Below are 25,193 nucleotides of genomic sequence, written 5' to 3'. Positions count from 1 at the left end.
TGGATAGAGTACAGGGGTTGACTGGAGAGCAATCTGCTGTTGATTTGGCAAGTCTTCACTAGACTCACTAAATCGACTGCTGGTGCATCAATCCTGGCTGTAGTGTAGACATAGCCTTAGATTTTCCCATTGGTAAATACTGATATTTCTCCCCCACCCTCAAAAACAATGTATCCCCCCCCCCGTAATACACATTAACACTAAGAAATTCTGGCTTCACATGCCTAGTGTGTGAAACTGTAGAGGAATTTACAAATAATTGTATATTGCTGCAGCATAAGAGCAGACATTGGGTATTCATTCACAGATCTTCTGAATGAAGTATCATAGTGTGAATTGATCCCTATAGAATTCTAACAAGTTGGCAGATTGTCCCTCTTTTTCTAAAACATTTTAAAGTTATGTTATGAAAGGTCCTAGATTGACAATGCCTCAGCCATAGAAAACAGCATGCAATCAGCAGCAGTGCAAGCTTCTTCCATGGTGCCTCACAAAGGTACCTGTACCCTGACAACACCAAAGGATGAGTAGTTCAGTATCTGAGATCAGTCCATCCTTGACTTCTTTGTGGAGACGGATAACAATGATGCGGTTTTGGGGAGACTGATGCAGCTTTCAGTGACTGATGTGCCCCACAAAGAATGGATTGAGGCTATGCGTATTTAAAGGAGACATCCAAGCAGCCCACAGTAACAGAGAGAGTGACTAACCACTGGAACAAACTAGTAAGGGAAATGGTGGATTTTCCGTCTTTTGATGTATTCAGATCAAGACAGGAGGGCTTTCTAAAGATGTCCTTTGGTCAAATAATGTATTGGGCTCAATACCAGGGTCATTTGGTGCAATTCTGTGACCTGTGCTATGCAGGAAGCTATAGTAGAAGATCAAATAGTCTCTTCTGCCCTTAAAATCTGTTAATCTGTGAACTAGTGGTAGTGATTTTTAGTCGCTTACTGGCCTGCTTGCAATAGATTTGTAGCTGGAAGCAAATGTTGCCAATTCCGAATCCCCCAGTCCTCAAGAATGCCTTTTGTACTTATACGGAGTCTACTATAGAACAGCATCAGTGGAAGTTTCTTTGTGTTCACTGGCACGTGGAGGAATATTTTGCTTGTGAAGTGAGAGCCCATTAATGTTTTGTTTTGTTTTTTATTCCAGGTTGTCAGAGCTGCTGAGGAAGCTGCTTCTACCCTGGCCAGTTCCATACACCCTGAACAGTGCATCAAAGTGCTCTGCCCCATCATTCAAACTGCTGACTACCCCATTAATCTAGCTGCCATCAAAATGCAGACAAAAGTCATTGAAAGGATTTCAAAAGAATCTTTACATCAGCTCCTTCCTGATATCATCCCTGGATTGTTACAGGTACACAACCTTGCATGAAAGGTGTTATCTATTAGTATTAATCATCATCATTATGTTTGTTTATTTTGATTGTTCCTAATTACCAACCAAGAATAAGTCCCTGTCGTGCTAGCAATGTACAAACACTAAGGGCAAAGTATCATTTCTTTCTTTCTTTCTAATGTCTGGTTAACAGAATATATAGGAACTTCTGCAACCTGATTCTGGTGCATTTGGATTTAAATTTAAAGCAGATTTGTAGTTCTCTTTTTAGTCTTTATCATTGTCTTCATACTTTAGTCTAAGGAATGGGAAAATCCAATTCTTCAGTTCAAATTCTATCCTTGGAAACATGTGCATGGCTCCCAATGAAATTAATGGCAGTCATTCCCCAGGCATAACCAAGGGCAGGATTTAGCTCCTATGTCGTATAGGCTCTGTACATTCTAAACAGTGACCCTCACATAGGTAGATCTGTCATTCTGCTCAATCACTCAGGACTCGGCTGTAAGCCTGTGTCGGACTCCAAGTAGGCTATGAAGCCCTCCTCACTTCCTAGCACCCTGAACTTTACGACCAATTCATATTTGGACACCTATCGTAACCAAATAGGAGCTGGGTGGGGTAGAGATGTTTTTTGCCAACGCTAAGGCAGGGCATTTATGTTACAATATTTGTGGTTTTCACTTTCACTGGTGACTGTGTGGGAGTGGTAATTTATTTCTCTGCCCACACACCAGGCAGGCAGCAGTGCTGGGCACTGTGGTTACCCTATAAAGGAGAAAGATAGAAATCCAGGGAAAGAGTAAGATAGGATGACATATGAGAGTTACAAGGATGACTATGGAAAGAAATACATTCTTGTGGGGTGTTAGGCCTGTAAGTTCCCACAATTTCATTGGGGAACTTGAACAAGGAAACCTTCATACAGAAAATAAGCATAAGAAATGTCTCAAGAAGCTGAAAATAACATTTAATTCCTCTTCATCCTCAAGAGGATTAGAGTGATGTCAGAACTTTACCCTATGCTGTCCTTCCAACACCATTCCTACCATTGCCTGAGCCCCAGCAGTGTTGCCAATTCTTGCAATAGTTGCTCTTTTTTTAAAGCCCCACCTCCTGAAGTCAGGTGATCACAGGAGAATCCTAGTTTTCATTTCAAAAAATGTTTCTAGCGCTCGTTGTGTAGAAGCTTGAAAAGTGACCTGAATGTACCCAAAAGGTGTAAAAACTGTAAGGCAAATACAAATTTATTATTTTTATTTATTATTTTTTGTAATCTCATCATTTTTAAGCCAGTCTCATGTTTTTTTGGAGACTGACTCATGATTTTTAAAATCTTAGTGTTGACAGTGACCTTCTTACCACCTTAGAAATCTACCCTGATCAAGCAGATCCTTTTCTCATATTTCTCAAACCACTTTGGGATCCTTCTGGATGGAAGATGTTATATGAACAGAAAGTCATTGCTGCAATCATTCAGTCGGATAATGTTGATGCAGTGTTTTAAAGATGGTAATGTCAAGTATACTAATAATCAGTGTACCACAGTGAAATGTGTGGGAATAGCTCAGCTACAACGACTGTGATCCCTACATCCTAAAAAGCAGAATTAGTTTGAAGGTACATTCATGGGATCTGTTTCCTTTTCAAGTTGCTGGGTAAGGATCTTGTTGTACAAGGCCAGGGTCAGGTTATGGCCTAAAGGCACACCCTTATGTGTTACAGCAGGAGTTTCTCAGGCAGAATTCCAGCTGACTTAGTCACTATTCCTGGGTCATCAAGGGAGCACACATGCCAATGGCAGTGCTGCCACTATGTAAATGGAAGCTATGCGCATTTCTGCTGGGCACTGCCAGTTCTCCACTATGGGGCAGTGGTCACTCCACAGCCACCTTGCAGCTAACCCCTGTGCAGGGCATTAGTGAGGGGAAGGCTCTTTGCACTTCCTTTCTCCCCCACTTTGTGCACCCCTGAAAGGCCAGCCAGAATCTGACATTGAGGCCAGAAAAGGTTAGCTGGTACAAATATACCAGCATAGCTCTAATGGCAAACCTTCCTAGTGTTGACACAGCTTATACTGGCAAAAAAAAGTGCTTTTGCCGTTATAGCTTCTACCAGTTTCCCAAGTGAAATAAGATCATCTGGCCAAAGCACTTTTGTGCCAATGTAACCGTATCTACACTGGGGTTTTGCCAGAAGAGAAATGTTACCCAAAAATCACCCTCCTAACTGACATTGCTACGTTGGAAACAGTTTCTAGTTGAGACCTGTTCTTACTGTGAATAGAGTAAGGAACCATGACTTTACAGGATAAATGTAAATTACGATATCGAGGTTCTCCTCCTTTTGCTCTCTTCAAACAGAAGTGCTGTTGGAACACGTAGTGTAAATGCTTAAGTGCAGCTAAGGTTATTCCTGATGTCAGAGCATGTTGTGAAAATGAGACTGCAGAGTGCTGTCTCTCTCTCTCGATTCGTGTCCTCTGAGATATTTTGTGGCTTTCGTTTTTCTAGTAAATTTCAGTCATAGAGTCAGCGAACTCCCTCCTGGCTTTCAGTGACTGATTCACCCTGCACTAATGTGTACAGAACCCAAACATTTTTTCCAAGGTAGCGCCTGTGCTCCTCCTCCAATCAATCAATCAATCGATCGTCTTGTCAGTTTTCCCACAGTCTCATGAGGTGAAGACTTCTGACATCACAGTTACATTTGAAAAAGCCCTCTTAGCCGTTACCTGGAATAGGCAAAAGGCTCTTGTCTCATGTCATTCCTCAGTACAACTTCATTGTACAGAGCTTCTTTCATGCACATGTTATCTGAAAAACAATTCACAAGCTTAAATACAGCTACAACATTGAAATTAGAAAAGAAATGGCATGGGGAAGAGTCAAAAGGGGATTTCAGATGAGATCAGAAGGAATAGAGAATTGACGAGGCAGGAACAGAGACACACTGAGCATTTCTCTTTTTGTAAGGAGAGACACAACTAAAGTTCAAAAGGATTCTTCTGTCTGAAAAAACAGCCAAATATTTCAGGCTGGGGTCAGCCTTGGGCTGGGGGTGCACAAAGACCAACTACTGTCACTTGCCTCAGTATGATTCCTGATCTTCTCTCTAGTGTCACATAGTGCTGCAGTTTTGTTATCGTCACTTACCTATGGAATAAAAATTAAAATAAAATAAAAGGAATAAACATAAAGGTCAGTGTATGGGAGGTATGGCGATAGAAGATTCAATTCAGTTAATGTTATCTTGGGCTGTGTTCAGTTAGATATGACTTTTTTTTAGTCTGGTTGTCAATATTTTTGGCCTTTTTCTATCTGACTGCTAGACCAACTGGGTAATATATTTCCCATTCAGCAAGATCATCTGGGATAGAGGATTCTTTAAATGTTCTTTTGGAACAAGTTGAGATGCAATCTCAACAGTCTTTACTCAGGCAGAACTCCCATTGAGACGTATACGTAATGAGACGTATGCTGAAGCAAGGGCTGCATATAATAACCATTGCAGAATGAGCCCTCACATTTAGTGGTTGGCCAGCTCCAGTTTACATGCTAGTCTTTGGCCACGTTTTATTCATTTCCATCTTTCATTGCAAATAACCACATTATAAACACTAAACCGTAACTCCACCCTGGAACAGATTCATCCCTAGTTGAACTCGCCTAGTTTCAGTGGGGTTGTACTAAAGATAAATTAGGCCTTTTGTCTACTGGGCAATCCAATACATACTTAGGTTTTACTTACTCATTTTATTTTTGTCCGTTCCCTCTACTATCATTGAGGTAACAAAAAGACCATGTAATTTATGATTAATGATTAAAATAATTCAAGATTGTTTCACCACATACATTATTTCAGACCTTTCAAAATATTACAAAATGAAATCACACACAGTCGTAATTACCTTTAAAATCCTGTCTTCTGTGTCTGGCTACAAAGTTCAACTTGTTATCCAGCATCATGAATGTGTCTGGTGTGTGATGTTTTGGATAATTTTCATTGTAATTAATAAATAGAGACACACAACACTAACAAGGAATTTTGGATAATGAAAGTTGCCAAAGGCCTCGTCTGCACATAAAAATTGTACTGCTATCCCAGTAATATTTGTGCTGTTATACCAGTATAGTTACAGCAGTACAACCCCACTAATGCAGATGTCGTTATACAGGTAAAAAGATTCCTTTGAGTATGTGTGCATGGCAATGGGAGATGGGATTGCAGCGTGGATAGACATACCGGTACCAGCTTTAATTTAGCTAGCCCAGCTAAGAATAACAGTACAGATACAGTGGCACAGACCCTAGCACAGGCTAGGAACTCAAGTTCATACCTAGGACTCCAAGTGGGCTCGTACATGGGGCTGCTCCTTCACCATTCTTTTTAGCCATGCTAGCTAGATCAAAGCTAGCACAGAAATGCCTACCCAAGCTGCAGTTGCACCTCTGGTTGCAGTGTAGACATACGCTAGTCCATGTCTACATGGGGACTCCCAGGAAAGTTCACGTGAATCAAGCAAAGGTGTGAAGTTAATGTGCACATAAGCTAAAACATGTTAAGCAAACCCCCATGCTGTCACTCAGGAGTAAAGTGGCTGTAGTTCGCTGTAATTTAATCCTCCTGAGGCAAACAAACTATTTTATTCCCGAGTGAGAGCATCCAAATTGGGTTTAACATGCTTTAACTTACACGCATTAACTTCCACATCTTCACTTCATCTGCCTTAACTCTTCTGGGTGTCCCCATGTAGACAAGTCCTTATGGTGGTACAGCTATTCCTATCAGGAAGGGGGACAAGCTATACCAGTATAAGCACCTTTGTACTGGAATAAGTGAGTCCACACTAGGGGTTATAGCAATGTAACTATGGCAGTAGAAAACACCACCCTGTCCAAAATTGTAAACCGGTATAAAAACTGTGTGTAGACAGTGATACAGTGGCAGTATGTGCCCTCAGAATGGGGAATACCTGTACATTTAACTCCTGTGGATGGTAAATGTCCAGTTTGTAATGGCATCTCAGGTAATAAGAACACCTTTATTATCATTATTAATATTACACATTTTAATAGTAATACATTACATATTTTTAACATTTATATTGTATTAGCTGACCACTTCTGGGGCCCATTGTGTTAGGCGCTATAAAATCACATAGTGAGAGACCGCTCCTGTCCTCTAGAGCTGAACAGACAAGACAGTAAAATGGTGGGAGGGGAAGTGACTTGCCCTAGATCACACAGCAGGACCAGGACTTGCTATCCTGAGACCCAGATCAGTACCTATCTGCTCTAGAAGTGCAAACTGTTATGCTCTTCAGAACAATTGGTGGGGGGGAGGGTTATTTACAAATTAATAACAATATTTAGCTTCCTTTCTCCCCTAAAATACCAAATTTTAATTTGTTCGAAATCTGTGCTGGCCCTTCAGTAAAAATACCAGCCCTGCTTGGGTGAACGCTGCGAAATGACATGCCAGGGGTAGCATGCAGTCCACCAAAGTGGCTGTGTATGTGTTACTCATTGCTGTTCATTGACCAATGATCACTTGAGTGCAGAACTAGCATCATGAGCCATAGAGCTGCAATGGCTTGATGGATAGTCTGAGGTCTGTCCCATTTTTGGACATGTGGCCCGCTAGTCCCAAGGAGCACATGATGTACTTTCTCAAAGAAGTTCCTGCCTGAAGTTAATCAGAAAGTGTATTGTAATGTAGGTCATCTGAACAGCTGGGCCTGGCAGATATGCACAGAACATAGCCTAGTGTAGTATTCTTTTCCTGTTTCAAAATAAATCTGACATGAATAAACGAATTATCTTAAAAAAAAATCTTTCATTGTTTGTAGTGTCATAGCCGTGTTGGTCCCAGACTATAATAGAGACAAGGTGATTGAGAGAATACTACTGGACCATCTTCTGTTGTCTCTTTCACCAACATCTCACCCACCTTGTCTGTCTTAAAAAGACACGACAGTAGTACACAATAGTAATAATTTGCACTTTATAGCACCTCGATGCCATGGTGGTTTGAGTGCTACAAACAAACAGAGAGATTCCATTTGAGGATTCTAATGCACTTCACAAAACAGCCTTTGGGTCCGATCCTGCCAAACTCATGCCCATCAGGGACTTTATTACTTTCCCATATCAAGTTTTTAAGGTCTGATCTAAAGCCCATTGAAGTCAATGGAAAGACTTAGGCTCTGTATTAGCCAATTTCTTCCTTCTGCTACCTACTTACAACCCAATGGGCATCAATGGGAGTTTCTTCTATATTTGTGAGGGTAGAACTGAGCCCTCAGTGTTAGTTTAATCCCTTTTATGGATCCAGAGCTCACTATGAAACTTCATCACTGATGATAGCAGTCGAAAGAACTCAGATCCAGCAAAATACACCACTGAAGGTACAGTTCCTCCCAAGCCTAATCTAGAGCCCATTACACTCAGTGAGAGTCTTTCTGTTGACTTTGGATCAGGCCCTATGGCTACACATAAGAAAAGTGTTTACCAGCCCATTAGTAAACTGATTGGAAAAGATCTTGGAAAGTGACCTTTGATTTGTGCGACCTTTTTGTTTCTTCTGATCTAGGGCTACGATAATACAGAGAGCAGCGTTCGCAAAGCCAGTGTATTTTGCCTAGTGGCAATTTATTCAGTAATTGGAGAAGAACTGAAACCTCATCTCGCACAGCTCACAGGAAGCAAGGTATCTGCGCAATGTTACAGCCTTTTGAATATTTTCTGCTAGGTATCAGAACAGTGTCTCCTCTCAGCAACTGAAGGCTTGTCTTCATTGCCGGTTTAGTTCTCTTGAGCTCACCCCTCTCTAGTTTAGCCTGGCTTGATTTAGAGCAGCCACACTGCAAAATAACACTTGAGCAGCACAGAGTGTTTGGATTAGCAGCAATGAGTAGTGGAGACCTTACCGGCTTGAGCATTGGCAACACTCAAGCTTCAGTGCATGTTTGTGTATGCACAGGAGTCAGGGTAGGGGCAATACTCGTGATAGCTCGAGCTAACAGGGCAGTGAAGACAAGCCCTCAATCCAGCGCTGTCCTACATAGAAGAACTAATTGGCTACACCACATGCCCCTGCTGGCTTGTGTCTTCACTGACTGTGTGGAATCCAGAACATTTCATAATATGTAGGCCACGGCCCTGCAGTCTGTTCTGTGTGAGTGGATCCCTGCATCTCTACAGAGCAACAGGTAGGACCCCTACCCACACAGATAGGAGCCCTGAAAAATGCCAACAATGAATGTAAAAATCCAGGCCTCACTGAAGTGGGAGTTTTGCCATTCGCTGTAATGGAGACAGGATTTCTCCCCAGATATTTTCCTGCTATGAAATTTTTTTTATTTTAGTAACTATCTGTTTTCATGTTATCACCTGATTTATACTCTGATCCTTCATGGGCAGATCCTTGCCCCACACAGAGCTCACTGCAGGATTCACATTTAAGGATCCTAATATTTCCAGTGAACTTTTTGCTGTTTTTCTTTTCTGGATTATTTGATCTTCTCCTAACTTCTTTTATCTTCCAGATGAAGCTACTAAACTTGTACATAAAGAGGGCCCAGACCACCAATAGTAACAGCAGCTCATCTTCAGATGTCTCAACGCACAGTTAATGGAGATATCTGGACATGTGTGTAGACTTAGAAGCAATCAGCGGTGCCTCTCAGAGACCTTTCTGCTACCCTTTCTTCATTGGCACATCCCATCAGCTAAAGGAGGCCATGCAGATATTTATTGCAATCAGTATTTTAGTCCTTTAAAGCTTTTATGTAGATTCTTATTGGTACTGAATGTAAAGGAAGCAAGGCCTGTGTTGCAGTCCCCATTTAAGAAAAAACAACCGTAGAAAGCCATACTTAAACATATTGGTATAGCCAGCTGAAATCTTTACCATATGTTTAGGTTGCAGTGTTTCAAAACTGAGTTCAAATTACATGTTCATGCTTAAAAGTGAAATGAATCCTTTTTTAGGTTAATTTGACACAAAGTTTTGGTTTTTAATGTGTTTATTACCTGCTGTATAAACAATTTTTCCTCTGGGTGTAACCATTTTGGCTAGACTCTTCACCTCACAAGTGCTGTGGTGTATCCCCATTTTATAACTCTGATCTGAAACTCACCTAAACTGCAAGGTCTTGATGATGAAATCTTTGCAAATATTGCCATGCTTCTGGCTTTTAACGCTTTAAGACAGATAGGTAACTTTAATGAGTAATAAAAAAAAATCCAAGTTTTATAGATAAAGCTCCAGGTTTCCATATGGGCTAAGCATTTCTCTATAGCTTTTCCCCACCCGCCAGTATTGTCTAACAAGAGCAGCCTGGGTCTCCCGACTTTAACTAACAGTGTTAACATCAGCCCTGCCTTCCACCTTCTTCCATTGCTCAGAAGAGCCTGGGGGTTAATTTTAAAGGCAGGATAGTGGGTTTGTCATCAGGACTGCACAGTGGAGACTTGCTAAAGTCTGTGAAACTAGCCGAGAAATCTTTATTTTTGATGAAGTCTGTTCTGAAAGGATCTGATCTACAACTCTGGTTTGACAACTCTGGTGATGGATGATGAATAGCCGTAATTACCATGGGCCATTCCCCTCCACACTTCTGAGCCTCATTTGGCTCAGGAAATGTAAAGGAGAAGTCTTAACCGGACAAAATATTCCTGTAAATTTAAACTTGCAGCTATGGGGCTTGGCCCTAGTATTTAATAAGACAACGCCCCGCTCTCCTCACACCCGCACATGACCTTGTGCCTAAAAAGCCTGCAATGTAGTTAACCAGCATTTTAACCTCTTCCTTGCCGACAGAACCAGAGTACAATCCTGCAAGGCACTTAGCACCTCTGGATAGGTGTTGAGGTGCCAGCCTCAGCTGGCATTGGCTTCAGTGGAGATGGGGTTGCTCAGCCCATCCAGGATCGGGCCCCTGTAATAGGCAAGGCTGGGGGAATTCTTTAATGGACTGATCAGCAAGGGGAAAACCAAGCCCCAGACCAATATACCACATCAGCGTTCTTTACTTGAGTCCCTGATGTTTGCATGTTGGCCATGCAGAGGGGCCCTCCCAGGCTCTGCACATCCCCTGCAGAGCATCATGGCATCCACATAGACACCCACCCAAGCAAGGCTAATGCCATGTTGACTCAATGCCCCCTATCAGTTTGTTGAAAGACCTGATCCTGAGAGGTACTGAGTGGCCTTCAGCTCTCACTGAAATCAATAACAGTTAAGGCTGCCTCGGGACCCAGCAGAATTGGGCCCCAAAGCAGCAGATTTTTCAGCCTCTTTCTTCCCTTGTGTGACAAAGTGGAAGGGATGATCCGGCTCCTGGATTTTTCAGGATGGCCCGATCCTACTTTGGCTGCAGGATCAGGCCATTTGTCTGGTGCTCTTCCTGCATGTAACGCCATCATAAGATCATAAGGATCTTTACTAGCCTGTATTGTGGTGTTTCCCCAAAGACTCACTGCAGGCTCGAAAATGCCTTCATTGGAGGGAGGCTGTTATAACCTGTGCTAGCCATTAAAATCCAGTTTCCCTTTGCGTGGACCATTCACTTTCACCCCTTCTCGAGACGCTTGCTAGAGGTTTTCTTCTTTTTTAAATTCTTGTTGTGGATGATTTGAATTATTTTAGTTTAACGTGAATTAATTTTCCCTTTTGAGGAAATATTCAATCAGTATGTTGGCAGCAATGAGCTGTCACGTTTGAATTTTTAGGGAGTTTTATTTTTAAACTGCTTTCCTAACGGTCAGTATTTTAAAAGTCTCTTTTCCCATCTCAGTTCAGTGTCTTCTGGGGTCCAAACCCCAGAAGTGGAATGCAATGTCTGGGTAATTGACTGTGTTGCATGCTTAGTCTTTCAACTGTCTGACAGATCTTGTTCCATCCCGGTTTGCTTTTTGTTTGTTTGAATGGCACACTGTAGCGGATCTATGTGAATTGAATTCCTTCTGAAATGATTTTATATATTTTATAAGATACTGTTAGTATGCACTGAGTGAATGCACTGTAACCTCCATAAACTGACCTACCACATATGCTGACACTACAGTACGAATCAACTCATCTCTTAGAAATACATGTGAAATACATTGCTGGTCCTGCTGCTTTGAGACTTCAGTGATGAGCTTGTATTTCCAGATGTTATTAGCATAATTGGGGGCTGCTAATCACAGAACCAGGCCTTACTTTCTTAATCAGATACTGTTTTGTTTATCAACAGATGCTCATTAATGTGATACTTTGTTTCATTACACAAGTCAATCAAAGACTGTTCATCCTTTGAGCACTCTAGATGTCTGTTACACCCATATACAGTAGGAGGTATTCTGCTTAGATTATTTATAAATTCGTTTGCGTATAATGTACATAGTAAGTTTGGTTTAGAGTTTTGAACATGACCTGGTTTTTCCTTTGAAATACTCAAAGGGCTAGCTGTGAATGTCACTTGTATGATCTCCAGTGTTCTGCATTCTAAAAGCTGTTCAATCATATTTTCTTTCGCAAGCGTAAAGGTCTCTCTGGCTACGAATCTGACAGTTTCCGGGCCCATTTGCAGAGAAGGATCTGCATGTTGGCAAAACATCACTGCAACACTGAGGCAGGTGTTAATGTTTTCCCAGCAGTAGCCACCTACAACAGCTGCCTTTTTCTTGCTGCCCATTATACGGGGATTCAATTTTTGGTATCTTACAAGAAAAAGGTTTCTTTGATTTGCCCACCATGCTTATAAAGTCTGACTGTGAGGAACTGTGAAAAGACCAGCGCCCTTTGGCTGTGGGGTTGCTTTAATCTCAGACAAGGATGGCCATTCTATCATTGGTTGTACCAGTGCTCCGTGGGCATGAGCAAATCAATTAATACATCCCCCTCACAGTTTTAAGTACTGTAGTTCTCTCATGTAGTGCAGAATTATTGAGGCATGTGGCTTTCTTAAGGTACACTATGTGTGCTTGCCTGGATTACAATACAAGACAAGACTTCTTTTCTATTGCTTATTACTAGCTTACCAATAACCTGTATAAGTAACGTAACTCGCATCTTTGTCATCTAAATCTTTTCCCCCTCCTCATCCCTTTATTTATCAAGCATAATATGACATATTAAGGGACAGAAAATAAAACTCTGTAGAATACAGCAGGACTTTGCTAACAATAATGTTTTAAATGGGAAGTAAAAACTGCTCTGAAAAATGTCAGCCATAAGAAATGATTTTGTTGGCACAGTGTTCATGCGCATGTATTTTTTTTTCTTTTTTTCCTTCTTTTTTTGGCTTTTGTCATGTTACATCCATATCTGTATTTATATCTTCTTTGTTTAACTTTTGAGTGTATCATGGCAAATGTACAGATGTTTTTTGTTAACACTTATGTGATAGAATTTGCTAAAAAAAATAAAAATAAAACCTTTTGAGTTTGCCCTAGAATAAATTAAACTTAAGTTTAATTTCCTGCTGATCCATCTTTAAATTACTGTTTGATACCTACATCTCATATCTATGCATTCAGATGGATAGACTGAAAACTTTTACCTTTCCTTTGATAATAGCAAATGTTGATATTATTTATATAGCAACACCACCATGCTAGGCATTTTACAGACAAATACTAAGACAGAGCCTCTGCCCCATAGATCTTTTACAATTGCAGAGCTTGGACCCAATTCCGAAGAATTGTGGGATGTTGCCTGGCAGCTGTCCATCTCGAAAGACAATGGTATAAGTGCTGAAGCAGTTCAGGAGCCGTGTTGTAGCATCGCAAGTGACTAAAAAGTCCAATTCTCAAGTCCTTGTCACAGCTAATGCAGGCTTAAGGCGAAGGCCAGAAGATGAAGCCAGGGCACTGCTAACGCTCTGTGGCCTGCTGTACTTTCCTCTCAGCTTTCTTTGCTTTCCCTTCTCTCAACTCCCTCTCTTCAGCCTGCTGACTCCCTGGTGCAGTGCAGCCTGTTGCTAGCTGTATCTTCCCAGCTTGTGGTGATGGTGGTGAAAGTTTTCAAATCCCTCTTGCAGATGTCCTTAAACCTGAGCCTAGGTCAAGCTAGTGGCCTTGGAACATCCCCATATTCCCCGTACAGGAGAAACTTTGAGATGCACATACATACACACTGAAAGTTAGGCACGTGGTTAAGTGCTGTTCAGAATTAGGGCCTGGAGTCTGACTTTGACCCTGAGCTGGGAGTGGTCTTTCAGCTGTACTCACGGGAGTAGTCCTGGGAGGTGCTGTGATTCAGAGACACCTGCTTTCCCTTTGCTCCCAGGTTGGGGGGTGGGAGGATAGTAACTTACTGCTGGTCCATACCAGGATTAAATCGCTAACCCCTCTGCCTTCCTGCCCTTGGCTCAGCTACTGCAGACAATGACTAGGGAGGGGGATGCACGGCCGTCCCGTTTCCTGCCACTTCCCATCCACCTGCTTTGGGGAAGTAGTAAGTAGGCAAATAGCCCTGCTTACTCCTACGTACTTCCCTCAAAAGCGGGGTATCCTGCGTATAGGTGGGGGAAGTGGGAGCAGGAATTTTTACTCCCTTGTGTGGATGCATAGTCCTATTTATAATTTAGCCCTACAGTTATTAGAGCTTTAATAAGAGGCTCTGGAAGAAACTGAATTAGTTCAAGCACAAATTTAGTTGGGTCATTTAAAAAGCAGTATTGCCGACCTCCAACATTCAAAAAACATGTCAGACCCACCCCAAAATCAAGAGGTTGGCTTAAAAATAATAAGATCCAATGAGAATAATAAAAGTTGGGTTCTTTTAATTTACCTTCTGGTTTTTGAACCTTTAGGGGTTACCTTGTCCAGCTTTTCTCCACAACCAGGAGAGCTAGAAACTTTTTTTTTTTCTGTTTAAAATGAAAGCTGAAATTCTCAAGTAATCACCTGACTCCAGGAGTTGGGTCTTCAAGAAAAATGCCAAATATTGCACAATTTTCAATAAAATCACAGGAGTTAGTAACAATGCAGAAAGGTTTTTGCAAAATATCACAGCACTAGAAATGTTTGCAGAAAAATTTTTTTTAGAGGGTATTAGGGAGAATACCTTCTCATGTGGCTCTAATGGCAGAGAACAAGAAAGTGAAACTGGCTGGTCTAGTTTTCATTTTCTAAGCTGAGTTAATTGCAAACAATAAGAGAATAGACAGTGTAAATGGAGCAAAGGATATCACAGTTTGAAATTCTTTCCATTTCTAATAATATCAAGTGTTAGTAATAACAGAGGTAAACAAAATTGCTTAAGTGTATAATTTTTGTCTTGCCCATGTTCCTTTAACAAGCTCAAACATCACATATTGGCTATCAGTGGATTTGAGCAGCGGAAGAGGTTCATATTTCCTTCATGGGAAGAGAGTTTTGATCTGAAATAAGGAATGTTGTCCCACCAAAGAAAACAAACCAAGTAAATAAAATAAAATAAAAAAGGAATAAGTAAAGAAGTTGAAGAAAGGGTATGCGGGGAATCACATCAGACATTTTCAATGAAGGCAGCAGTAAGATGCTGAGTTCCCCAAAATGTTTGTTCACTCCAGATGGGAAGAAAGTCAGCACAAGGCATATGTGTCACTTAAATGGGACTTCAGCTTAGCACAGGCCTCCTGCCCTTTAGCGTGGGGTAGATTTCACCCTGACTACTAATTTATTTCTGATGCATCCATGTAGTGCCATAACAAAGATTGAAAGATATGGTTGCTGTCCAGCAGTGGACTGTTCTCACTCCTCCTTGCATTTCTCTGGGTCCTTTACACAAAGACACCCTCCAACCTCCATGCAGTGAGATGCAGGGACCCCTGATTTTACAGTTGTGCCTAAGGACCACAAAAAATTGGGCCCCATTGTGCTGGGGACTCTACAAACCCAACTTTGCAGACAGTCCCTACCCTGAAGAGCTTATAGTCTAATACCTGACACGTTCCACTCCAGTGATGAGAAAATTGACTTCAATATACCTCTTTCCCTGCTTCCTAGGGGTGTTGTGACCCCTCTGTATACCCCCTTCCATGCCTCACAGAGGGGTTGTGAGGTGTAATTAGTGTTTTAGTGGTGCTTTGAAATCCTTGAATGAAAGGAGCTGTAGAATGTATTAATTTGTAGAATGCTGGCCTTGCCTTGGGTACCAGTGCTTTTATTTTTAATCTCTCCTGGCTTTGAAGGGAATTCGTATTGCTGATGAAAAGGGTTGGCTTGAAAGTCCTGGAGTCTGAAATCCTCCCGCCAGAGGACAGATATGGCACAGCCAAGGGGAGCAGTAGGGTTCCACCCAGAACCTTTGCTAATTTTCCTTAACTCTGCCTAGATAGACTCTCTCCGGGAGTGAATGGGGTGTTCAGCTCCATTTAACCCGTTTCTCTGCTGAGAGTGCCAGTGCCAATACACGAACCAGTCTGTGCCCCCTTCTACCCACGGGCTACTCAGTTGACCATCTCTTGGGAGGTGCTGCAATGCAGTGGAGGGGGCTCGGCGTCTTGCAGGGCTGAGTCCTTGGATTGGGTATCCTGATCATTGGAGTAGTATGTGGGAGCATCGAGTCTTGTGGCTGTTGTCCTCCATAATGTGGCTCAAATCTTTTTCCCAAGGATTTCCCAGTCTGCTTTTTCTCTAGCTGTGCCAACAGCCAGTTTTATAAGCACAGGGTGGGTAGCATTCCATTGATTCTGTCAGACCCATGTCTGCAAATTCTCAGCTCCTGGGTCAAACTGGTCTTTAATCCCAGAGGGTTTCCATAAAGCTCTGAAGTTTGAGGCATTACAAATTGAGCATGAGGCAGTGCAAGCTAGAGATGCAGATTTCAGCTAATATGTGCCTAAAGCAGAAAGCACTTAGAAGACCCTTTGTGTTTTATTCAGCCTCTTGGGTGCCCAGAGAGAGCTCCAATCTATTCACAGAATGCAGGGAAAATGGAGTGTTGTTAAGCAAGAGGTTAGGTCAGCTGTTTGGACTTCCCTTTCCATCTTCTCTCAGAGGGAATCTCTCTGCTCCAGAACTGAGGTCAGCACTTCTTATCCACTCCAACGTGCCACTCAGGTGCTCAGAGCACCATAATTAAGGGTATGTCCTAGCTTCCACCAAACCCCCCCTTTTCTACTAGTTCCTAACCATGTCCAGCACACGGAGCTCCCATTTGGGAAGCTTTACTTTCCTCCTTGTTCCTATATGTGCCTCTTTACCATGGATATAGAAACTGTTGGTGACTCCCACAGCTTCTCAGATTCTGCTGGGGACGGTGTGACAGCCCTGGCTGAGTCCCTCCCTGTGGATTGGAGCCAACTCTTGGACCCCATGTGCTCCCAAGACAATGGCACCTGAGCAGCATCCAGACAGTGTCTCTAGTTCGGGGTCACTCAACCAAATCCGGGGGTGCAGATGCTCTGCTTGGCACAACTCCTTGGGCTGTTGGACCCAGGGTGCAGTTGAGCTAGGCCCCAAGACCAGTGCTAACATCCAAGTGTCCCCAGTGGCTTATGCTCCCCAAAGCTTCACCCTTGTCGGCACTCCAGTCACAATGGAGAATTGTCGTCGGAGTGCAAATTTTGGCCTAGCCCCCTGGCCAGCGCTATTCCGCTCTGTGCTAGTTACACTTGGCCACTAACTCGTATTTCAGTTTTGTGGTGCTCTGCACTCAGGATGCTCTGAAAACTTAATGTTTAATAACCCAGCAAAATGAGGACACCCGCATTTTTAAATCTTGTCATTCTGACTCCTTCCCCCACATGTCAATTCCATGATGAATGCAGCAGCCAGGTCTCGCACAATATCAGCTCTGCAGGCGTGATGTGACAGACTGACAAGGAGGGATACATAGGGAATAACTCCAGCCTACATCAGACCTGCCGTCTGTAGCACTCTCAGAAAGAGATTCCAATGGGAAGATACAGAGCACAAGCTGTGGGGATTGAAGGTACTAAGGGCTGAGGCAATGTCACTAAATTTCAATTAAGGTCTTTCCATTGGATCAAGCCCTAGGGAGGGAACCACTAGTCACAGGACCATGAACACTAGAATTCCCACTTGTTTTTAATGGCATGAAGTGCTGATTTTGAGCTCTAGTTAATTTTTGAGATAGCAGTCACCAAAATCATATTTGTATTGAAGCAAGTATTTAATAAAAAAAAAAAAAAAAAAAAAGGAAAGTGGTAATCAGAATTATTTGAGTTTCAATGTCTCTCAAAACAGTCTAAGCACAGTGTTAAAGTTGAGAATCCCACGTCACATCTAGGTATTGTGATTTTCCTGGAGATATCCAAACATAAATCTGTCATTCATTTCTTGGATCAACAGCCTTTTTTGGCACTGGTCCAAGACTTTATAGGGCAAGTTCTGGAACTTGGCCCAGGATCACTTTAGATCCCTAATTATGCCCTTATTTATCCTGGAATGACTCAATGATGTGAGTGAGTGAAAGTTGGAATTGGTGGAATTATGGATGTACTGGCAAGTTGGACACAAGACCAGACTGTCTGTTATGATTTGTATGGTGCCTAGCCCATGTGTGGAGCCCCCAGTGTTGGTTCCTGGGCATTTCCACAACAATGTAGATAATTAATAATAGCGGTGAAATAAGAAGATGTGGCTTTAAGAGGCTTAAAATGACAGCTGCTTGCCAACCTCTGCTCCAACAGGCAGATGGATTAGATGACCTCTTGAGGTTCCTTCCAGCCCTACGTTTCTATGATTCTAGGGTGTAGCGTGGAGAGGAAAGGGGCAATGGGAAAGTACAGTCGCTTGTGAAGCCCAAACAAGTGCATTATAAAGAAATGGAAAGAGACACAGGACGCTGTGATGGAGCTCACAGGCTGGGGATCCAAGAGGGATGTACCAAGTGGTAGAACCCCACAAAACTTTTAAAATGGCGTTTGAAATTCACATGGAAAGATACCTTTTGCTCGTGACTCTGCAGTATTTTTGCTACAACTCCAGCCTTGAGCCAGGTGCCCCAAACCACTGCATCAACTCTGATGCACTTAGGCCCTGTCTATGTGGGAAAGTTTTTTCAGCATAACCTGGAGGTGTGAATTTAAAGCAGTGGTTCTCAACTTGCGGCCAAATTAGCACACAGCTGTGGCCCAACTCAGCTGTGTGCTAAAGGCCGCCTGCCTGCCAAAGGTCCCAGCTACCTGGTACCAACGGGTCTCGCTGGGCTGAATTCGCCACCCAGCACAGCAGGGTCGTGGTCCAGGTCGGCACTGCCGGTGGGTCCTGCAGGGTCTGGGGCTCTTGGCCAGCCCTGCAGCAAGCTCCCCGGTCCTAGTCTGGGGCAGCCACCCAGCCCCACGAGCTCCGCGGTCTGGTCTGGGTCTGAGGCAGCCAGCCCACCCTGCAGGGTGGGGGCAGCTGCTCAGCCTGTGAGTTCTGCGGTCCGGTCTGGGTCTGGGGCAGCCGCCTGGCCCTGGGAGCTCTGTGGACGGGGGCAGCCGGCTTGCCCCAGTTAGCAGGGTCCAGGGCAGCTGTATGACATGGTCCAGGGCCCAGGGCAGCAGCCGGCCACCCTGTGCAGTGAGGATCAAGATGCCACTGCTCTGCCACGTGGCCCCTGCGGCCCAGCTAACACATTGTGTAATCATTTGAGAACCACTGATTTAAAGCAATATAGTTATACCCATATAAGGCCCCATGTGAACACTTATTCCAGCAGAAGAGGCTTTTTTGGTTTAGGTTATGTTGCTTGGGATGGGGTTTAAGCTAATCCACAAAAAGCCACTCTGATCCTGGAATAATAGCTGTTATCTTAGAGGAGGGATGTGGTATATCATGGCAGTTCCTGGCTGTGGTGCATCATGGAAGATGTAGTTCAACTAGGGGGGCCTGGCCCATAAAGGAGGATGAAGACATGAGGCAACCAAACTACAGCTCCCATGAGGCACTGTGGCAGTGTGTTCAAATCAAAATATTGTGTTTTGGCCAAAGTATTTTGGTTTTTTTAATGAAAAATCTGAATTTTCCATGGAAAGCTGACAGGTTTTTTTTTGGGAAAACCATTCTGTTGGAAAGGGTGGGGATGGAAATTTTTTGACCAGCCCTGATGACGGTTAAAGCATTCCCATGTAGCCAGACCCTTAGTTGCAGCCTGTGAAGGTTTCTCTCCAGTTCCACCTCCCTCCCAGTTGTTGGGTGCTAAATAACAGAGATTATCTTTGACGCAGGAGCCAAATATTGACTTCGGCATGGGGACTCACAACTTCACGCACGCCAAAAAGCTCATCTCACACTGGCATGTGAGCAATGGGAACATCTCTCCAGTGAATTCAAAGAACACCAGTTCCCTGGTGCAATCAAAGTAAATGTGGAAGCAAACCAGGTGAAAAACTTCCCATGGTGCATGTGCCATAGCTACTACCCAAAATGAGAAGATGACCAGGACAGCTGGAAGAAAAACCTTCCCTTCAGCCTCTTTCTTTTAATTCACCCTTGAGCTTAATCACAATACTATTGAAATCAACTTGAGTTTTACCTTTGCCTTCAATGGGAGCAGGATCGGGGTCCTAGACTCCTGATGGAATGAGCTGGAGAGCGTTCATGGGTATTTGTTTAATGCAATAGCTTATGCTGGGGTGTGGGATTTTCTTAATCAACTGTGAAACAGCTGCCAAAAAATATATCAACCTGACCTTCATGTGTTGCTGTTTTAAATGCTATGATAAACTGTAGAAAAGCTCTCTTAGAGGGGACGTGATGCTACAGTCTAGGCAAAATGGATAGCAGGATCAGCCCCTGCAGAGAAGGCAGAAAACACTGACGGGAGCTGAAAAGGTTTGTGAGCCAGCCGGTTAGAAAAGAAAGGAGAATAGAGAGACAGCTTTCTCCCCTCCATGCCAGTTTCTGTAGATAATTAAAATCTTGTTGATTTTAAGGCTTTGGGAAGCTGCTTAGGACAATGTTCTCATTCAGACTCCGAGAACATTGTCGCTTGGAAAGGAACTTAACCCAAATACAGTTTTGAAATGGCACGTTGCACTTTACAGGAACCCACAGTATTGTATCACAGAAGGCCTGGAATGGGGACCGGTGCCAAATATTGCACATTTATTCAGGTTTTGAAAATAAAACTATGCATGCACCCCTCCCCCCCATATTATTTATTATTAGCGATCCCAACTGAGTTCTAGACCCCTACTGTGCTAAAAGCTGCACAGACAGTCCCTGCCCCACAGAGCTTACACTCTCCATAGACAAGATAGACACAGAGTAGGAATGGAAATAGAGGCAGAGGGAGGTGAAGAGACATGCCCACGGTCATGTAGTAGGTCAGTAGCAGAGTTGAGAATAACACATACATCGCAGCAATCCCTGTTCAGTTGGCCTCCCCGCATCAGAGATGTATGTGGAAAATTGCAAATCCTATAGGCTGTTAGATAATTGCTTCAATAACTGTAATGGGATAATTATCTGAGTGTGTAGGCATGAACTACCTTCCATTTACGGTGTGAGGGCTTATGAACAGACAGTGGCATGGTAACATAGTTGCAACGAATGTTCTCATTTGTAACTGTGAAGAGAAAATGTATAAAATGGTTAAATGTTTCCAAGATTGCCCTGGACATTTGGCCTCAATCAAAGGCTCAGTAAATACTGGCTAGATGAATCTGAAGCCCTGATGCAACATGTTAGGGTACTGTGCACTATTTTTATCCTACCGAGATATATATAGCAAAATGGATATATTGGAATCAAGGCTATGAGTGTCCAAAAGAAAAGAGCGGGGCAGGCGATTCTTTATGGACAAAACCAAACAGCAAACTGTAACTGATTGATCATCTTACTCTGTTTTCCAATCCAACATCATTTGTCGGCGGAGAGTCAGATTGCAGGGGAAATACATGGGGCTAATGGCATGGCTAGCACAACTTTAGTCAATGAAAAATTCACCCGCGATGAGCTTCTGTGACATTACAGCAGGCAGGAAAATATCTACTGACAGAACCCTGAGTCCAGGCCTCCTGCTGCTATCTAGGCCCTCACACATGCCTCATGGCACCCTGAACAGCTCTCTTTAGCAGCCGTCCAATATGGTCTGCCCTCTAAGGGCTTCTTGACCCCCTCGGTGGAGATCCATCATCTCCAGAAGTTGGATGGATCTGAACATAGAAGCTCTTCTCTTTCTCCAGACCAGAGAAGGCTCAGGCTACAGCCCTCCCCACTGACCCCAGGCAGCTCTAGGGCACATAGGGCAGAGCGGGATGGCTACCATAACTAGACTGGCCTCCAGGGATCTGCTACACAGGGAGCAACTCCAGTGCCTGGCGCCAAAATCGAGAGGGTTCAAAGGTGGCAAAGGTGGCCTTTGTCTGTAGGCTGCATATTCTGTGTCACAGGTCTTAGAAAAGACAGAATCTCTGCCACCAGCATTAAGGCACATCCTCTGGAAATCTGGGTGTGGAAGGAACAAAAACCAGCCTCTTTGGCCTGGGGATAAAATGGAACCTGCTGTGGGGGCAGAGAAGGAGGACGCAACCGCACAGCTGCCAGTGGAGGGTTGCAAGGGAAAAGGAAGGGCAGCAAAAACCAGAATGAGTTAACTCGAGAGGATTATGGGTGAGAACGAGGCTGTTTACAAATAGATCAGGGGAAAAAGCAGCACTAAGGAGAAAGTAATAAGTAATTAATGAGATGAGGGATGAAATGAATAATGACTCAAAAATGGCCGAGATAATGAACTCCTTCTCTTTAAATCCATCTTTAACAAGAAAAGTGAGGGAAAGGATTTAGGTCAATTAACAAGTAATGAAAATCTGGTAAAAATAGCTGTTGGTGGAGAGAGTGGATGGGAATACTAGGCAAATTGGAACTTGTAAGTTGGCTTGAGCAAAAGGAACAAGCTGTGAAAATTTCACAACTGTGTACAGTTGTGTTTTAAAACGTGATGGGGAACTGGGGAGGAACAATTAAAGCTGCAGGAAGGCATCTTTGGTGCTGCTCTTACATAAGAAACATAAGAGGGGCCATACTGGGTCATTCCAAAGGTCCAACTAGCCCAGTATCGTGGCTACCAACTGTGGCCAATGCCAGCTGCTCAGAGAGAATGAACAGAACAGGTAATCGCCAAGTGATCCATCCCCTATCGCCCATTCCCGGCTTCTGGTGAACACAGGCTAGGGACACCATCCCTGCCCGTCTTGGATAGTAGCCTATCCTCCATGAATTTATCTAGTTTCTTTTTGAAATCTGTTATAGTCTTGGCCTTCACAACATCCTCTGGCAAAGAGTTTCACAGGTTGACTGTGTGTTGTGTGAAGAAAAACTTTCTTTTGTTTGTTTTAAACCTGCTGCCTATTAATTTCATTTGGTGACCCCTACTTCTGGTGTAATGAGAAGGAGTAAATAACACTTTCTTATTTACTTTCTCCACACCAGTCATGATTTTATAGACCTCTATCATATCTCCCCTTAGTCATCTCTTTTCCAAGCTGAAAAGTCCCAGTTTTACTCATCTCTTCTCATACGGAAGCCGTTCCATCCCCCAATCATTCTTGTTGCCCTTTTCTGTACCTTTTCCAATTCCAATATATCTTTTTTGAGATGGGGCAAACACATCTGCATGCAGTATTCAAGATCTGGGCGCACCATAGATTTATATAGAGGCAATATGATATTTTCTGTCTTCTTATCTATCCCGTTCTTAATGATTTCCAACATTCTTTTAAAGAGAAATCAAGAATGATCCTGGACATTACTGCTCAGGAAATCTAACCAATCCTGAAACAAATATTAAGAGGGAAAAAATGTAATCACAAAACTTCTGGAGGACTCTGATTCGTGTTTAATAGTAGCACCTAGTTGATCCAACTGAGATGTGGATCTCATTCTTCTTCCAGTGATTGCGCTGTGCATTCTACTTTTGTGTGTGTGCGTCCCATGCACGGTTGCTGGAAATGTTTCCCTCAGCAGTAGCTGTCAGGGCAGCTCGGCTGCCCTCGGCTGCTACACTCCGCCGGAGGTGGTATAAAGGGCTCAGCCAACCCTGCACCCCGTCAGTTCCTTCTTACCGCCCATCATGGTCACTGCCACTGTGCTCCTTATTTTTGCAAGTACTCTCAGTGGACCGTGTTTTCTTGTATTTTATTGTAAATAGTTTAGTGTTTAGTTAGTTGGCCAGGTTTTTACCCCCTCTGGGTTTTGATCAATTCCTGGTGCTGAGGGATGTCTTGGACACCGGGCTTCAAGCCCTGCATTTCTTGCCATAAGGCTGGGCCCATGAGTGACCTGCATTCAGGTTGCTTGAAGTGCCTCGGGTAAGTACATATCGGGGAGTGTGGCCAAATCTGCAGAGACTTTAAGGTTTGCATGAAGAAAGACCATGAAGCCAGGCTAAAGTTTCTGTTCATGGAGGCAGCCTTGAGACCTCCTTCTGAGCCGGGTCAGTCAGACTCGGCACTGAGTGCCTTGGCGTCGGTAAGGAATGCACCTCCTACCGTGCCTGTCCTGGCACTGTTCACCAGCCCCAGTGCCTCAGAAGAGGCATACCAAGCAGACTGTGAAAAGGGGGATGGTTCATCCAGTCTATAGCCAGAAGGAGCATCTTCCACATCTGTGGCGCTGCACTGTACCAACACTATCTCTGTGCCAACCACGCTGGAGGCGTTTGCAGCTGCAAGGGACCTCCTGACTCTGTTGGTGCTGCTATCCCTGGCAGCATAAAAGTCAGCGGTATCAGTGCCTGAAGACACTAGAGAACCAGCAATTCAGCAAAATTAGAACTCACCAAGGTACCATGACCACAGTGCCCAGATGAAGACAGCTTGTGGGTACACTGAGTCCAGCCACGTCTGGAGGGGTCTGAGATGCAGCCTCCTGTGTTGTACTACATATGTGCAGGAGGCCACGTGCCCTAGGAGCCTCACACAGTTTCATGTTGTTGTGATTGGATGAACCTTGAGGTGTGTCACTAGAAATCACATCAATTGGCATGTTGACCCTGGGAGATAGCTGCTGACAGGAGCCAGCTTGCAGACCTGGAGACCGGGCAGTCTCTGCTTATTAACAAAGCAGCAACAGCAGGGAAAACTTCTCAGCCCCACCTGTTGAGATGCCTCAACCTGACCGAGAGGGACTAGCACAGAGACACAAGGTACAGATGGTATTAGTTCAGCTTCCCTGGGCGGTTCCAACCTTGGCCTCACAGAGCTGGCCAACAAGGATGTCACCAGGTGTGGTGGCAATGGCTTTAGTGATACAGATTGAGAACAGGGCTGAGACCATGAAACTCATCCCCCATAGGGACACTCATCCCCTAAACAGCTCTAGCCAGCAACCACTTTTGGTCACCAACCTGCGCTGGAGTTGAGATGGCAAGAGAGAGGTGAAAGAGTCCAGAGCCCTATTTACTCCACAATCCCAGTAGACCTCTGGGACAATTTTGTGTTTAATGGGGAATGTTTTAAGTGCCATGTCTGCTGATTTCCTCAGTCCAAAAGTTCCTCTATACAGTGCCCCTACACTGATGATCTACCAGAATTCTGGCAGCAAATTGCAAAGTGCAAACAGTTCTCAGAATGTGACCTCTCCTGCTCAGGCCATGTGGAAATCCTGCACCAGCGCTGCCCAGGATGTGATTCTGTTGTGAGAAAGGGGCCTACTCCCAGCATCTATATCCCTCCTCAGAGCTAGCTTTCCGCCAGCGATCTCCACACTGGATCTAGCTACTCCTGCACTTGTGAAAACAGACAGACAGACAAAAAGAATAGGAAATGTGAGAAACAATACAAATGATATGTCTGATCTGATTCCCATTCAAATCAGTATGAATCTGGTCCTATCTGACCTGCTTTCCTTCAAAGCTGATGCTCTCCCAATGACCCTGTTGCCTTGGCCTTGATGTCTCTTATTTCTCCTTCTTCC

At 43.7% G+C, this 25,193-nt stretch overlaps 1 protein-coding gene across 41 annotated transcripts in view; it reads left to right on the top strand.

The window, feature by feature from the left end:
• The window catches only part of CLASP1 (cytoplasmic linker associated protein 1), a 290,372-nt gene extending 277,575 nt beyond the window's left edge, over positions 1-12,797 (top strand). For all 41 annotated transcript variants that reach the window (XM_043504920.1, XM_038421081.2, XM_038421077.2 and 38 more), the window contains 3 exons: positions 1,159-1,365; positions 7,942-8,058; positions 8,897-12,797. In XM_043504920.1, the coding sequence (XP_043360855.1) occupies positions 1,159-1,365; positions 7,942-8,058; positions 8,897-8,983 (411 nt within the window). In that variant the 3' untranslated portion in view covers positions 8,984-12,797. The remainder of the gene's footprint in view (positions 1-1,158; positions 1,366-7,941; positions 8,059-8,896) is intronic.
• The last annotated feature ends 12,396 nt before the right edge of the window (positions 12,798-25,193 follow it).

This window comes from Dermochelys coriacea, chromosome 11, assembly GCF_009764565.3.
Source record: "Dermochelys coriacea isolate rDerCor1 chromosome 11, rDerCor1.pri.v4, whole genome shotgun sequence".
NCBI lineage: Eukaryota > Metazoa > Chordata > Testudines > Dermochelyidae > Dermochelys > Dermochelys coriacea.
Note: the sequence above shows the minus strand (reverse complement) of the source record. Positions and strands in the feature narration are given on the sequence as shown.